The sequence below is a fragment of the Bufo bufo genome, chromosome 3, assembly GCF_905171765.1.
Source record: "Bufo bufo chromosome 3, aBufBuf1.1, whole genome shotgun sequence".
Taxonomy (NCBI): domain Eukaryota; kingdom Metazoa; phylum Chordata; class Amphibia; order Anura; family Bufonidae; genus Bufo; species Bufo bufo.
Window position 1 is genome coordinate 207,413,301 of NC_053391.1, and position 17,474 is coordinate 207,430,774.

A 17,474-nucleotide genomic window follows, 5' to 3' on the forward strand; every position below is an offset into this window, starting at 1 on the left:
GTGTAATAGGAAGATTTTTATATAAAAAACTTTTCAGAGACCCAAAAGTCCTTTTAAGGACTATTGTGTGTGACAGCAGGAATATATATTTTTTGTGCATCCTACGCTAAATACTGTGTAGTAGGCCATTGCGGACAGTTAAATTATCAGCGCCACATCTCCTGTTTAAAGTGTGCGCATCCCTAAAATATCAGTGACATCCAGTGCACTTTTTCCACAGATGGTGTCTGCTGCGGACTGTTAAAATATTTGCGCCACATCTCCTGTTTAAAGTGTGCGCATCGCTAAAATAACAGTGACATCCAATCCAGTTTTCCCGCAAACGGAGTCTGCTGCAGAGTTTTAAATTATCCGCACCACATCTCCTGTTTAAAGTGTGCGCATCCCTAAAATATCAGTGACATCCAGTACACTTTTTCTGTAGACAATGCGAACTGTGACATTACCTATGGCACCTGTCCTGTATAACGTTTCCTCATCACAAATACTACTGTAAATTTTTTTGCACATACACTTCCAAATCCTACGCTACTGTACGTGTGACATACTTTCAAGAATATATCACATTTAAAATGAAGAAGGCGAGCAGTAGGGGACGGGGAAGTGGCCGCTATGCTGATGGTGCACGCAGAGGCTGTGGCACTGGGTGCGGAGAAACTGTGCCTGCTGCCAGAGCACAAGAAAAACAATCATCCAAGATACCTAGCTTCATTTCCCAGTTTGCAGGGTGGCGCAGGACACCAATCTTGAAGTCAGCCTAGTGCGAGCAGGTGGTCGGTTGGATTGCAGGATATAATGCTTCCAGTCGCAAGAGGTTGATGAAGAGGATAAGACACAGTTGTCAATCACTGAGGTTGTGGTTAGGTCAACAAATCAGGAGGATGATCAGAGTGAGGAAGTGCAAGAGGAGGTAGTGGACGATGAGGTCACTGACCTAACCTGGGAAGGTGGCAAGCCGAGCAAGGAGAGCAGTACAGAGGGGGAGGGATCTGCAGCACTGCAACAGGCTGGAAGAGGCAGTGGGGTGGCAAAAGGGAGAAGGCGGGCCACACCAAACAGGCCCGCAACTGTTCCATGGAGCACCCCCTTGCATAAATCTCCCTTGCCAAAGGGTAGATGCTACGCAGTCTGGCACTTTTTTGAAGAAAGTGCGGACGACAAAAGAATAGTAGTTTGCAACCTGTGCCATACAAAAATGAGGCGGGGGTAAACACTAGCAACCTTACCACCACCATCATGATCCGCCACATGTCATCCAAGCACCGTAATTAGTGGGATGAATGCCTGGGTCCACAATCTGTGTCTGCGGGTCACACCACTGCCTCCTTTTCCCCTATGTTACGTGCTGGCCAAACCCCTGTCGAAGGCGCAGGCCCGGATGCCTCCCGCCCTGTACCTGGACCTTTTCAAGCACCATCAGCGACCACATCCACTTCCGTGTCCCAGCGCAGTGTCCAAATATCCTTACCTCAGGCCTTTAAATGCAAGCAAATATACCCAGCCATCCACCCACAGGCCATAGCACTAAATGCACAGCTTTCCAAATTACTGGCCCTAGAAATGTTGCCATTTAGGCTAGTGGACACTGAGGCCCCCCGCAGCCTGATGTCGGAGGCCGTCCCGCGTTACGCAGTCCCCAGCAACCACTATTTTTCAAGGTGTGCCGTGCTCGCCTTACACCAACATGTGTCCCCTAACATCACACGTGCCCTGACCAACGCAGTTACTGGGAAGGTCCACTTAACCACGGACACATGGACAAGTGTATTCGGCCAGGGATGCTACATTTCCCTGTCGGCACACTGGGTGAATGTTGTGGAGACTGGGAGCGAGTCGTACCCTGGGATGGCAAAGGTGCTACCGATGACATGGAGTGTGGGACCTACGTCGATCAGGGATTCTGCCAGCACCTACGTTAGTTGCTCCAACCTCCACTTTTCCTCCTCCGCCTCCTCCTCCACTTCCACTTCCGATTTATCTATGTGCAGCACCAGTCAGTCATCAGTCGATAGCTGGACCCAGTGTAGCACTGCAGTGGGTAAGCGGCAACAGGCCGTGCTGAAGCTGATATGCTTAGGGGACAAACAGCACACCGCCGCAGCGCTGTAGCAGGGGATAAGAGACCATACTGAGCTGTGGCTCTCGCCACTCAACCTAGAACCAGGCATGGTTGTGTCGGAAAATGGCCATAACTTGGTGACGGCTTTGGAGCTCGACAAGCTTAGACACATCCCATGCCTTGCCCACGTCTTCAACCTTGTGGTTCAGCAGTTTCTCAAACCTACCCCAATTTGCCTGAGCTACTGGTAAAGGTGCGCCGCATGTGTGCACATTTCCGCAAGTCACCAACAGCTTCAGCCGTTCTGTCAGCGCTGCAGCATCGCTTGAAATTGCCAGCTCACCTGCTGTTCTGCAACGTGAGCACGCGCTGGAACTCCACGTTCCACATGTTGGCCAGGCTTTGTGAGCCGCAGAAGGTAGTAGTGGAATACCAGCTGCAACATGGTCATCGCCTTTCCAGTCAGCTTCCACTATTCACAAGCAAGGAGTGGGCAGGGATGTCTGACCTCTGTGAGGTTTTAAGAAACTTTGAGGAATAAACACAGATGGTGAGCAGCGATAACCATCCCACTTCTGTGTCTACTCAATCGCTCGCTGCTCACAATTAAGGACGACCCTTTGCATGTGGAAGAGGTGGAAATGGGGGAATACATTACACTGGGTAATAGCCAGACCACGCTCAGTTCGTCTTCTCATCGCAAATTGGATGATGAAGAGGAGGAGGAGGAGAAGGAGACGGTTGCCTCCGCTACAGAGGGTAGTACCCATGGAAGTTTAATTTCATCTGTTCAGCGTGGGTGGGCAGAAGAGGAGGAAAAGGATGAGGAGATTGAGAGTGATCCTCCTGATGATGACAGCAAAGTCTTGCCTGTTGGTACTCTGGCACACCTGACTGACTTCATGTTAGGCTTCCTTTCCCGCGACCAGCACGTTATAAGCATTTTAGACAACACGGATTACTAGTTGTTCACCCTTATGGACTGCCGCTACAAAAATAACTTCTCTTCTCTCATTCCTCTGGTGGAGAGGACGAGCAAAACGGTGCAATACCCAAAAATTCTTGTTGAAAAATTGCTCCAAAAATTTCCATCTGACAACGCCGGCGGCAGAGTCCATAGTTCCTTGGCCAACCGAGGAGGGGAGACAAGGGGAACACATAGCAGTTCCAAAAGAGGCAGGGCAACACTCTCCAAAGCCTGGGACAGTTTCATGACACCCCGTCAGCACCCTCACCCTGATGCGCGGCCTACTGTCACAAGGAGAGAAAATTTTTGGAAGGTGGTGAAGGAGTAAATAGCAGCCCGTGACAGCATCCTCAATGATCCCTCTGTGCCTTACAACTACTGGGTGTCCAAGCTGGACACGTGGCACGAACTGGAGCTCTAAGCTTTGGAGGTGCTGGCCTGCTCTACCGCCAGCATTTTGTCTGAGCGGGTATTTAGTGCTCCTGGTGGCATTAAATTTATAACAGATAAGCGTATCCGCCTGTCAACTGAAAATGCTGACAGGTTGACTCTTGTAAAAATGAACAAGGCCTGGATTGACCATGACTTCTTAACTCCATCAGAGGAAAGCGGCTCAAATCTTTTATAGGTTCAGCTCTCCAGCAGACCAGCAACTCAAATCTTTTACAGGGTCAGCCCACTAGCAGGCCCACAGCTCAAATCTTTTACAGGGTCAGCTCACGTGAAGGCCCTCGCATTAAATATTTTAGAGGGTCAGCTTACCAGCAGGCCATCACCTACAATCTTTTACTGGGTCAGATCACCAGCAGGCTCGCACCTCAAATCTTTCACAGGGTCAGCTCACCAGCAGATCTGCATCTCAAATCTTTTACAGGGTCAGCTCACCAGCAGGCCCGCAACTCAAATCTTTTACAGGGTCAGCTCTCCTGTAGGCCTGCACCTAAAATCTTTTACAGGGTCAGCTCTCCTGCAGGCCTGCACCTAAAATCTTTTACAGGGTCAGCTCACCTGCAGGCCCTCACCTAATTATACCTAATAGGTAATTTGCGCGCATGCTGCCTTGATTGGATGTGGTAGCCATAGCCGTTTCTCAGGCTCCCTCTCTGGAATCAAACACTGATTCCCTGTTACCCATAGTTACAATGGTTTGCACTGACAATAACATTGAAAGTTGATAGGCCAGACATCCGATTGGATCATCGCCATCACGGGGACGTGCGATCGGCCCCAGGTTATCTAGAGTCACTAAAGCGACAGCAGGCCCTCACTCATAATGTTTTAGATGGTCAGATCAGCAGGCCCTTGCTCCTAATGTTTTTGAGGATCACCAGCGGGCCATCAATCATAATTTTTCAAGGGTGTGTATGACGCCCTCCTTTATGTGTAATAAAGGGTGTATTGGAGTGCCGTTTCCTTGAAATTTTTGGCAGCCCTTTCCCTTAGTGCATAGGCTTTATGAGTGTAGGAGTCCCACTACCTGAACAATTGTACCACAATGTGAATGAGGCCCTCCTTTATGTGATATACAGATTGTATCAGAGTGCCTCTTCCTTGTAATTTTTGGCAGCACTTGCACTTTATATAAGTAAATATACAGGAAAGAATGTTTCCTATAAATCCTATAAATTTATCCTCTAAAATAGATTTTTTATTCGGTTTGGTGCGTATTATTGTCAGTCTGTAAAAGTGGCGTACTATTCAGACAACATCGTTCCCAGCAGCGATCTGTGAGTCCAAGATACATCCAGACATCCTCCCCATGCTGTTCCAGAACCATTTTGGTGGTGTTTCCATCAATTTCTGACATTTTCCTATGAACCAAGAACCCTCCCCTCTTCAGAGCAGGGAGTACCTGGCTTAATGCTCGGGTTCTCCCATTGACTTCCATTATACTCAGGTGCTTGTTTGAGCACCTGAACATCCTGATGTGTTCGGCCCGAGCCCCTGAGCACCCGAGCACTACGGTGCTCGATCAACACTAGTGAAGTTATGAAAAATTTGATTCACTTTCACAAAAAAATTCAATTTGTGACAAATTACTTGAAGCGTCATGAAGCACATTCTTTTGTATGTAGTGGACGCAATGACAGGGAACAGCAATCGCACCCCCCCTTCCCCCGTCATTGAGGCTACATTTAGGCCTTTCAAAGGTTAATCAGGGTAAAAAAAATAATAAGTAAATATTTACCTTATTCGTCGCGGCCATCTTAACTGAAAACACCATGCAAACTTTTGCGCAGTGATGGGATGAAGCACGGTTTCTGCAATCAAGATGGCCGTACAGCCTCTTCATGCGCAAATGGAGGAGGTGAGTATGTATTTTTCTTTTGCCACCATTACAGGAAAAATAGATTTGTTGCTATGACGAACAAGGAACTGCGGCTTTGCAGCGAATCAATTTTTTTCGGAAATTCGGATCGAAGTCAATTCATTTGGCTTTGATTCACTCAACACTAGTGCTGAATCTGCCATGGGGAAAGATTCTGCTTTGCAGCATCACTATTCTACATAAGGTATGATTGTTGCTCATCTTCATTTAAGTGAATGGGCTGAGCTGTAAACAGTCATTGGACAAGAGTGGCACTGTTTCTAGAAATAAAACTGTCTATTATAAATATCATATTAATATCATATACAGTGCTGCCCATAATTATTCATACCCCTGGCAAATTTTGACTTAAAGTTACTTTTATTCAACCAGCAAGTAAGTTTTTAACGGGAAATGACATAGGTGTCTCCTAAAAGATAATAAGACAATGTACAAGAGGCATTATTGTGGAAAAAAACATTTCTCAGCTTTTATTTACATTTTAGCAAAAAGTGTCCAGTCCAAAACTATTCATACCCTTCTCAATAATCAATAGAAAAGCCTTTATTGGCTATTACAGCAAACGCTCCCTATAATTGCAGACCAGCTTTTTGCATGTCTCCACAGGTATTTTTGCCCATTCATCTTTAGCAATGAGCTCCAAATCTTTCAGGTTGGAGGGTCTTCTTGCCATCACTCTGATCTTTAGCTCCCTTGACAGATTCTCAATTGGATTCAAGTTTGGACTCTGGCTGGGCCACTCCAAAACGTTAATGTTGTTGTCTGCTAACCATTTCTTCACCACTTTTGCTGTGGGTTTTGGGTCATTGTCATGCTGAAATGTCCACTGGTGCCCAAGGCCATGTCCACTGGTGCAGACTGCCTGATGTTGTCGTTGAGAATCCTCATGTATTGCTCTTTTTTCATGGTGCCGTTTACTGTGATTAGGTTCCCTGGTCCATTGGCTGAAAAACACCCCCAATGCATTAGGTTCCCACCACCATGTTTGACAGTGGTGATGGTGTTCTTTGGGTTGAAGGCTTCTCCTTTTTTATGCCAACTGGACACTTTTTCACTCAAATGTAAATTAAAGCTGAGAAATGTTTTTTTCCCCACAATAATGCCTCTTGTACATCGTCTTATTATCTTTTGGGAGACACCTACTGTATGTCATTTCCCTTCAAAAAATTACTTGCTGGTTGAATAAAAGTAACTTTAAGTCAAAATTTGTCAGGGTATGAATAATTATGGGCAGCACTGTAATTGTATAATCTAAGGAGATGGGGGAGATTCTCTATGAGCCACAATGGAGAGCTGTTAAAAAGCAGAGCGGCTTGTGATCAGAAGGAGCATCTCCCTACACAGTGAAAGTAAAAGGTAACATTTTTGGCCTCTTTTAAGTTAACAAGGACGAGAATATATAGTACTTGAAGAAGAGTGTCTCTCTTATGGAAAAAAATGAGATCTCACAAACTCACCTGACTCAAAATCAGATTTATCATGATTTGTATGACTCACATCAAACTTATAACTGCCCTCAGCTAAATTCATTATTGGCCCACATTTACAAATAAGTGCATCTAGATTTTGACATACATTGTGCCAAACCGTGGCTCAATTTTGTGTATCTAGGTTGAGAGAAATTATACCGTCGTTCCCCGAAAATAAGACATCCCCCGAAAATAAGACCTACCTCTAGTTTTGCCTCTTGCTGAAATATAAGGCATCCCCCCGAAAATAAGGCCTCCCCGATAATAAGGCCCCCCGGAATATAAGGTCCCAGAAGTTACTGCAAGGCATCCGACTCCTCCCGATCGTAGCGGCGGGCGCCGCCGCGCAGCTCACTGATTGGCCGCAGCACAGCCAGAGCTGTTCAGGCAGTGTGAGGTCTCTTTAAATCAGAGAGCCCGCACCACTGCCAGGACAAGCTGCCGCCTGCTGCTCGCTCTGCCCTGACGGAGTTTGGCTGACTCACTGTCTAAATGTGAGTGAGTTGCGCAGGGCAGGAATCGGGCACATTGTGTGGAATCTGGCCGGCACGGACATACAGGGGTGACTGAGGTATGGGGGGGGAATGTCTGATAAAGTGGTGGGGGATGTCTGGTAAAGGTGGGAGGGGGGAGAGACTAAATAATCCACTGTCCGCTGGCACAGGGGAGGGGGATCACTTAAAATGACACAGGGGGATCAGAGGGGGGAATCAAAATGACACAGGAGGATAAGAAAGGGTACTAAAATTGTAATCTTCCCTCAGATTCTCCTGTGTCATTTTGATTCTCCCCTCTGATCCCCCTGTGTCATGGAAAAATAAGACATCCCCTGAAAATAAGACCTAGCGCATCTTTTGGAGCAAAAATTAATATAAGACACTGTCTTATTTTCGGGGAAACAGGGTATGTGTCTAGTCCAACAAAGGCGTGTAATAAAAAGGGGTGTCCTATTGTTCCATTCAATGTCTAAGGGACTGACAAAGACAGTTACTCCTGTAGTCTTTCAATGGTGCATGATGGATTTATGACCACCACTCATTTCAAATGTCTCTGGGGCCACCATGCTATAGATCGTGAGTTTTACAGCAGTTGGAACCAAACCGATCAAACATTTATCACCTATTCTGTGAATGCTCTGGCATAACACCTCTAATGAAAGTGATTCCTGTTGTTTTTCCGACAATCCAATGAGAAAACTGCATTAGCATACCTACTGTATTAAAACAGTCTTACCTTTGTTGTTTTGACTTTGTTCCCAGTGCTACAACTCCATCCTGTCAAATCTGGTAGAATTTTGCAGTCTTCTCCCTCTAAACATGGCTGCATATGACACCACCATTTCTGGATAACTATAGAAGCTGAACAAAAACATTAGTGGTCAGTTGTCAAGAAAATCAAGGAAAGTCTTTAAATAGTTCTCCAGGCTACAGATATTGATGACCCCTCCTAAGGATAGGTCATCAATATCATACAGTGGGGACAGGGACGGGACTACCACCATAACAGCTATATCAGCTGCTATGGGGTTTGCAGCAGGCACATGGCAAGGCCCATTAGGCTCAGGCCTCACCTGGCAGTACACAAACATGCAGTAATGATTACTGTATCAGTGTATACTGGCGATAGAGGCACGGACGTAATGGATGACAGACACAACAGCTGGGCTCAGCCCCAAATTTTGGACTTGAATCTGGCTCCTGTGTCTGTCATCTATTAGACCCTGGGTCTTATTTCTTGACCTGTGCTTTCCCTAGCAGCATGTGCAATGCAGTGACCTAATCATACCTGCAAGAGTGAGTAGAATAGCACATGGGATTAGGATCATCCCTGACTCTACGCTCTCCTGCTCAGCTCAGCAGGCACAATGATGTCACTGTATCAAGCCTGCTGGGTAGAGCATGATGTGCTTTGTTTATTGGAGGAGCGAGGCTATGTATTTTTTATTTTATTAACACCACAGGGGCAAAACTACTGTATGTATGCACTAAGAAGTAAAAACTACTGTGCTTGGGCACTAATGCGGCATTCTACTGTATAGGCACTAAGGGGGCATGACTACTGTGTGGGGGTACAAAGGAGATATAAATACTGTGAAAGGGGCCATAGATGCATTCTACTCTGAAGGGGGCACTAAGGGGACATAACTACTGTGCGGCAGCATTAAGGGGGCATAACTACTTTGTGGGGCACTACGGAAGCATAACTACTGTGTGGGGACATAACTACTATAAAGGTGGAACTAAAAGGATAGTTCACTGTGAAGAGGGTACCAAGAGGAATAACTACTGTGTGAGGACACTAAGAGGGCATAAGTACTGTGTGGGGGAACTAAGGGGGCTTGATTACTGTGTGAAGGCATTATGGTGACATGACTACTGTGTGAGTGCACAAAGGGACCATAAGTACTGTGAATGAAGGGGGCAATTAAGAGAGCATTCTACTGTGGGGGGAGGATTAAGGGCACAGGTAGTATACTATAAAGTAAACTCTTGACTCATCCCCCTGTCCAGCACTAGAATGCTTTTTATTTTCATATTTTTTACATGACAAAGTTGGTGGAGGGTTTTATGGTGAGCGTAGTTGGTGTTGACTAGCCGCTGGATGGGGTGTTAAATGAGAACTCAGCTGCATCAGCCTGGCAAGGTCACTACAAAGTGTACAGAGCTGTTTGCCTCCAGCTCCATACAGCGTATAGTTTCTGGCTCCATGGCAGCCTGAAACAGCTGATTAGTGAGGGTACGGGTGTCAGACCGCACCGATCTGATATTGATGACTTATCCTGGGGACAATATATAATCCAAATAAGGTCGGCACTGCTCAGAGGATTTGGCGGTGCCCGTGTCTGCGGGCAGGGATCCCAGTAGATAATTCACAAAGAATAAAGACCGGCACTCATGAGTGCCGGTCTTTATTCTTTCTGAATTATCCTGGGGACAAGTCAACAATTTCTGTAGCCCAGAGAACCCTATTAAGTAGTGTATCAAATCTTTGTGATTACACATTTCTTATAAAATTACCATAAAAGAGCCTATCATCATTGTGGTCTATTCTCAAGTCAGAGAATTCATGATAACTATTGATATAAGTTTTTCTTCTACTTCTACCAAGTAACAGACACAACACCCACATACAGTGAATGACACAGAGCTCAGCTGTGAGTGGAGGCAGCAAGGTGAGCGTGGATACGAAAAAAGTGTTGGACCCCTGCTGCACCTGAAAATGAGCGAGCTACAAAAGCAAGCAACAAACATGTCATTTTAAACAGCGCAATAACAACGACTTTGGCTTATACTGTATATTCTTTAGTATTACCTTATGAACGATAGAAGATCACCTTTTACCATTATAAACCTACATTTATAATACCTGTACACATTCTCTTCTTGATCCATTACAAACTGGTTTCCACACCCGACTTTCTCCAGAAACTTCCCTCACTAAAATAACAAATGACATCCTCACAGCTAAATGCAAGGTTGACTACTCTTTACTATTTTTTCTCGATCTCTCTGCAGCATTTGACAACATTTTGGACGTAAGGATGCCGTTCTCTCTTAGTTTTCTTCCTATGTCCCTGGCCGCTCCTTCAGTGTGCCATTTGCTGGCTCTACTTCCCCTCATCCCCTTGCTCAGGGTTCAGTCCTAGGTCCTCTTTTCTCTCTACACAGCCCCTACTGGACCGACTATCAGAAGATTTCTTATGGCAATGACAGCCAACTATACTGTATATACTTCTTCCTCAAAACAATAAGGTCTTCATGAAAATTAAACATAAACCAATAAATGTAATTACAATATACACAGATGAAGCAGATCGGAACTTGTTTTTTAAGTAGCGATGAGCGAATCGAATCCCACGAAGTGAAATACGATCCGAATTTCAGGATAAATTTGATTTGCCTCGAAGCCAAATTTCCTTGTGCTTTGTGTTAGTGAATCGATTTAACCTGAAATAGTGTAAAAAGTTCATACTTACTTCCTCTATTTGCTCGCGACGGGCCGCCAGCCGCCATCTTGATTGAAGATCTCAGCCGAAATCCCATGCCGGCCAGCGTGATGACATAATTTTGCGCTGCACGAGATTTCGCTCCAGATCTTCAAGCAAGATGGTGGCGACCAGCCCGTCGCGAGCAAATGGAGGCAGTAAGTTTGATTAACTTTTTCTTTTTATATTAATTTTTCATTGTTTTTACACTCAGATGCCGCAATCATGTATGAACATGGCATGGTACAATGATGGGGGCGTCATGCGCTTTGTGACGAAGTAATTTGTCACAAAGAAAATATTTTAGTAAATTTCGGTGAATCAGCCGAATTGAACTTTTTATAAATTTGCTGATCTCTATTTCTAAGTATTTTTTTTTTATGCTACATAAATGCAATGCAATCATTTGATGCAGCTGAACATGAAATCACTAAAAACACAGTGTAATATTATATAGAGTTGTGCCACATGACAAAATAGCCCAGCTCATTTTTTTCTCATTGACTTAATTGGAGAAAAATAGCAAACCTTAACCACCTCAGCCCCCCTAGCTTAAACACCCTTAATGACCAGACCACTTTTTACAATTCTGCACTACACTAGTTTCACGGTTTATTGCTCGGTCATACAACTTACCACCCAAATGAATTTTACCTCCTTTTCTTCTCACTAATAGAGCTTTCATTTGCTGGTATTTCATTGCTGCTGACATTTTTACTTTTTTTGTTATTAATCGAAATTGACCAAAATGTTTGCAAAAAAAATGATATTTTTCACTTTCTGTTGTAAAATTTTTCAAATAAAACTACATTTCTATATAAATTTTTCTCTAAATTTATTGTTCTACATGTCTTTGATAAAAAAAATGCAATAAGTGTATATTTATAGGTTTGCGCAAAAGTTATAGCGTTTACAAACTATGGTACAAAAATGTGAATTTCCGCATTTTGAAGCAGACCTGACTTTCTGAGCACCTGTCATGTTTCCTGAGGTTCTACAATGCCCAGACAGTAGAAACACCCCACAAATGATGCCATTTCGGAAAGTAGACACCCTAAGGTATTCGCTGATGGGCATAGTGAGTTCATGGAAGTTTTTATTTTTTGTCACAAGTTAGCGGAAAATGATTTTTTTTTTTTTTTTTTTTCTTACAAAGTCTCATATTCCACTAACTTGTGACAAAAATTATTTTTTTACATGAACTCACCATACCCCTCATGGAATACCTTGGGGTGTCTTCTTTCGTCACTTGTGGGGTATTTATACTGCCCTGGCATTTTAGGGGACCTAAAGCGCTAGAAGTAGTTTGGAATCCAAATGCGTAAAAAATGCCCTGTGAAATCGTAAAGATACTCTTTGGAATTTGGGCCCCTTTGCGAACCTAGGCTGTAAAAAAGTGTCACACATGTGGTATCGCCGTACTCAGGAGAAGTAGGGCAATGTGTTTTGGGGTGTCTTTTTACATATACCAATGCTGGGTGAGAGAAATATCTTCCATTTTTTTATACAAAGTTGCCATTTACAGAGATATTTCTCTCACCCAGCATGGGTATATGTAAAAACACACCACAAAACACATTGCCCTACTTCTCCTGAGTACGGGGATACCACATGTGTGACACTTTTTTGCAGCCTAGGTGAGCAAAGGGGCCCAAATTCCAAAGAGTATCTTTACGATTTCACAGGGCATTTTTTACGCATTTGGATTCCAAACTACTTCTCACGCTTTAGGGCCCCTAAAATACCAGGGCAGTATAAATACCCCACAAGTGACCCCATTTTGGAAAGAAGACACCCCAAGGTATTCCGTGAGGGGCATGGCGAGTTCCTAGAATTTTATTTTTTTGGCACAAGTTAGCGGAAAATGATTTTTATTTATTAATTTTTCTCTTACAAAGTCTCATATTCCACTAACTTGTGACAAAAAATAAAATTGTACATGAACTCGCCATGCCCCTCACGAAATACCTTGGGGTGTCTTCTTTCCAAAATGGGGTCACATGTGGGCTATTTATACTGCCCTGGCATTTTAGGGGCCCTAAAGCGTGAGAAGAAGTCTGGAATATAAATGTCTAAAAAAATTTACGCATTTGGATTCCGTGAGGGGTATGGTGAGTTCATGTGAGATTTTATTTTTTGTCACAAGTTAGTGGAATATGAAACTTTGTAAGAAAAAACAAAAAAACAAAACAAAAAAATAATTTCCGCTAACTTGTGCCAAAAAAAAAAAATCTTCTATGAACTCGCCATGCCCCTCAAAAGTGATCTTTATAGCGCCGCTTCGATTTTACGGTGTTTTTGCAGTGATCATAAAAAAAAATTCTGTCACTGCGGTGGGGCGGACTGAACGCAAGTGTGCGCACAAGATCAGGCCTGATCAGGCAAACACTGCGTTTTTTGTAGAGCCTATAGAACATGTCCTATTCTTGTCCGCAATTGCAGACAAGAAAAGGCATTTTCTATATAGTTCTGGCAATGTGCGGATCCGCAAAATGTGGAAAGCACATTGCCGGTGTCCGTGTTTTGCGGATCCGCGGTGTCCGTGTTTTGCGGTTCCGTGGATCCGCAAAACACATATGAACGTCTGAATGGAGCCTTAAAGGGGGGTGATCAATGACAGGGGGGTGATCAGGGAGTCTATATGGGGTGATCACCCCCCTATCATTGATCACCCCCCCTGTAAGGCCCCATTCAGACGTCCGTATGTGTTTAGCGGATGCGTTGATCCGCAAAACACATACGGACGTCTGAATGGAGCCTTACAGGGGGGTGATCAATGACAGGGGGGTGATCAGGGAGTCTATATGGGGTGATCACCCCCCAGACGTCCGTATGTGTTTATGTATAGCGTCTGATATACCTGCTACCTGGTCCTCTGGTGGTCCCTTTTGCTTAAATCGACCACCAAAACACATATTACCGGACGTTACCCATTACCAAAACACATACGGACGTCTGAATAGAGCCTTACAGGGGGGTGATCAATGACAGGGGGGTGATCAGGGAGTCTATATGGGGTGATCAGGGGTTAATAAGGGGTTAATAAGTGACAGGGGGGGTGTAGTGTAGTGTGGTAATTGGTGCTACTTACAGAGCTGCCTGTGTCGATTTAAGCAAAAGGGACCACCAGAGGACCAGGTAGCAGGTATATCAGATGCTGTTAACAAAACAGCATCTGATATACCTTTCAGGGGTTAAAAAAATTGCATCTACAGCCTGCCAGCGAATGATCGCCGCTGGCAGGCTGTAGATCCACTCGTTTACCTCCCGATCCTGTGAACGCGCGCTCCTGTGCGTGCGCGTTCACAGGAAGTCTCGCGTCTTGTGAGATGACGCGCCAATGCGTCTACGAAGAACAAACTGCTCGCCCGCAGGACGCATCCCTGCGTTAGGCGGTCGGGAAGCGGTTAATAATGCATGTAAAAAAAGCAAAACCAGCAACAGGCATATACTACTGTTACCGGAAAATGGATTATTAGTAGTCAAGTTGACTGTTAGTATGTTATAGAGATGAGCAAATTTGTAAAAATTTGCTGCAATTTTTCAGTGTGCCAATTTCTTTTCTTATTGCACCACATTTCCTGAAATACTTTAATATATAGTAGTAAAACATTTTTACACACACTCTCATCTCAAGGGTGATAAGACATCTAGCAGTGGCTTATGCCCTTCTCCTAATTGTGAACACATGCATGCTCAGCCAAACCAAATACTTGTGCATAAGGGAAGGCACTATTTGTGCATTTAGAGAAGTCAAGAGGAATAGCTGTCAACTGAACAAGCATTTGGCTGAAGACTGTGGAAAGTGCATGGCTACCTAAAGAGTGGACACACTGGTCAACAAATGTTATAATCTAACCATTTCTAAATAGATAGTTGTATTACAGACAAGCATTTTAATATTACAGCAATCGTACAAGCTCCTATTGACAAATAATAGTTTATATTTTCAACGTTGCTACTGCAGGAGTTGGTATTACATGGCAGCTTCTGAAGTGACAGGCAAGCCATATAATGCTGTACAAGAACAGAAGAAGTGAGAGTTGCTGCTTGTTAGTGGATCTCTACTACATGATGGAGTTCCCCGCATGGACCCCTCTGTGATATCCATATGCCTTAATAGGGCACCTCGACAGGGATTGACAAAAAATAATAAATAATAAATAAAATTACTTAAAATACCTGAATATTACTTTATTCTAAACACATTCCCAAATAACATTTAATATTTATAATGACTCATTTTCTTTAGGGCAAAATCATCAGAGAAAATAAAATTTCCACTGCTCTATTAGCACACATAAAACCCATCCTAAATCACAGCTGGAAGGATTAGTTCAAAGCAGGGAGCTAAAAAGCTATCTCAACTCTCCTCATGTCTCTAGTTGTCATGAATTGCGATCCTACACACAGCTGATTGTCACGGATCAGTGAGTGTGGACCCACTGTGTCAACTAACTGGTTTGGCTTTGGGATAAACTCTAAGGGCACTATTCTGGTGCTCCCCTGGTATTTACCATTTAACCCCTATACAGGGATCTGGACTTCGCTGCAGGGGAGAAACCAAACAGCTACCTCTTGAGATATTCCCAGTGTAGTTGGAAGCTGACTCGCTGGGGTCAGGGACACTGGTGAAGGAACCAGAAGCTCTAGGTACAGAAAACAAACCAAAAACAAACCAAAAACTGTAGGTACAGTCTGAACAGTGACTTATACTGATTGTACGGTTTTTGGAAGAACTTGACTGTAGGAAACTTGTCTGGATGGAGACACAGGGAAACCGCATCATAGAACAGTCAGAATAGTCTTTAATATTGGAACTGCAGATATAGGCAACATTGAACTGGAGACACTAGAAGAACTTGTGGGTGGGGTAGTGAGGACTGCAGGAACAAAGTAGGCAGGCACCAAGACTGTAGAACAGACAGGCAGACAAATTAGGAGAACGTAACACAAACCTGAACTGAAAGTTGAACTGTGAGGTCAGAAGTACACAGGTAAGATGGGTATATGGCAGGAACACAGATGGGAAAACAGACTGGATCGTGCAGAATAATGCAAGAGAATTGCTGAAGCACTAAGTCTTCCAAAACACTTTTGCTAGTCACAGGGAACCTTAAAGCTCAGGCATTGTCTGCTTGAAGAGGGTGGCTTATATACCCAGGGACCCCCACATATTGGCTGGGAAAGGATTCGCACATGGACGGCACTGGACCTTTAAGAGGCCACAGGTGAGCACATGCACACATTCTAAGAGAACAATGACTGGAGAAATGGAGATGGTAGCATGCAGAGGATGGCAGGTATCATGTTGAGTAGCAGTACACAGGCAGACACAGACCACTGACCTAACACTGATAACATAGCTGATAACATCTTCAGCTACGTGTGTGTAGGAATGAACGAAGGTAAAATGCCGATAGTACAGAAAAGACTGCTGTGGAGCTGTAGTAATATAGCAGAGTACGCACACTGCTGCTCATTAGCTACACCCCCCACATCCCCCACCAGTCCATCCTTTCTGTACTTTCGCTTCATTAGTTCCTACATACACAGAGCTGAAGATGTTATCAGCAGTGTGCAGGATCATAATTCACCCAGGGCCCTGAGGAGAGCTGAGACAGCTGTTGAGCTCCCTGCTTGAATTTACCCATCTAGCTGTGAGTTAGGATGGGTTTTGTGTGTGCTAATTGGGCAGCAGCCATTTTATTTATAAAGTAATATTTATATATATTCATTAATTTTATTTTATGAATTCCCAGAGAATCCCTTTAAGGCTACAAATCAAATGAACTATGAAAAAAGTATCATCACTGGGCATTTTACAAATCACATTGCAGTTCCCAGGGCATTCTTCCAGCTTAACTGGCTTCACACTCAACCTACTTCTTACTCTCAACGAATGAGCCATGTAAACCAAAGTCACAGATTTAAGGAACTGTTTTACAGATTTGAGGTCTATAACACTTTGTCCTCTTTATTCCTGATTTTATAACTTAGAGACCCAAAAGGAATGATGTCTTTCATTTTAGCTGGCTTGGACAAAGCGGTGTTTGTATTAGTTTTATGAGATCATTATTTCCTCCACCTTTTTCCTCACCTCCAACTTTTTCCCGTCCAATGTTAATCTGAAGATTTATGGTACTGTATATATCAATAGGATATGGCATAAATGCCCAAGAGGTGCTTCTCCCATCTCTGGGACCCACTTTTATATCAAGACAGGCACATGTGCAGGTTTCTCCATGGACTACAATGGGACTTCTTCCATGCTGGCTCGGCTAATTTCAGAAGTACCCTAATAGCAAATGGAGAGGATGCTGTGCATTTGCAGTGTGCTCTTCATTCACTGTGCTGCCCTGTTCTTGAGATAAGAGGTGGGACCTGTACCTATTTGACATTTATAGCATATCCTATAAGTATGTCATAAATGTCTAAATGGGACAACCACTTTAAATGCTCTCTTTTACAAAACTTGAATGCAATTGTAGCATGAAACAGCATTGTTATTTTTTTATTTGTTAAAACCTTCAATAAAAACCATATTAAAAAAAGACCCAACAATCAAACATCCAAAACATTTACTAATGACCAGCATCCTATGGCCTCTTTATGTCTGTCTTATATCATTGTGCCAACAAAGCACCATATTCCCATATTTAGAG

The 17,474-nt window shown here is 43.8% G+C and overlaps 1 protein-coding gene across 1 annotated transcript in view; it reads right to left on the reverse strand.

The window, feature by feature from the left end:
• The window catches only part of TAFA3 (TAFA chemokine like family member 3), a 554,701-nt gene that overhangs the window by 60,935 nt on the left and 476,292 nt on the right, over nt 1-17,474 (reverse strand). The window contains exon 4 of the mRNA XM_040421839.1: nt 8,058-8,182. Coding sequence (XP_040277773.1) covers nt 8,058-8,182 — 125 coding nt within the window. The remainder of the gene's footprint in view (nt 1-8,057; nt 8,183-17,474) is intronic.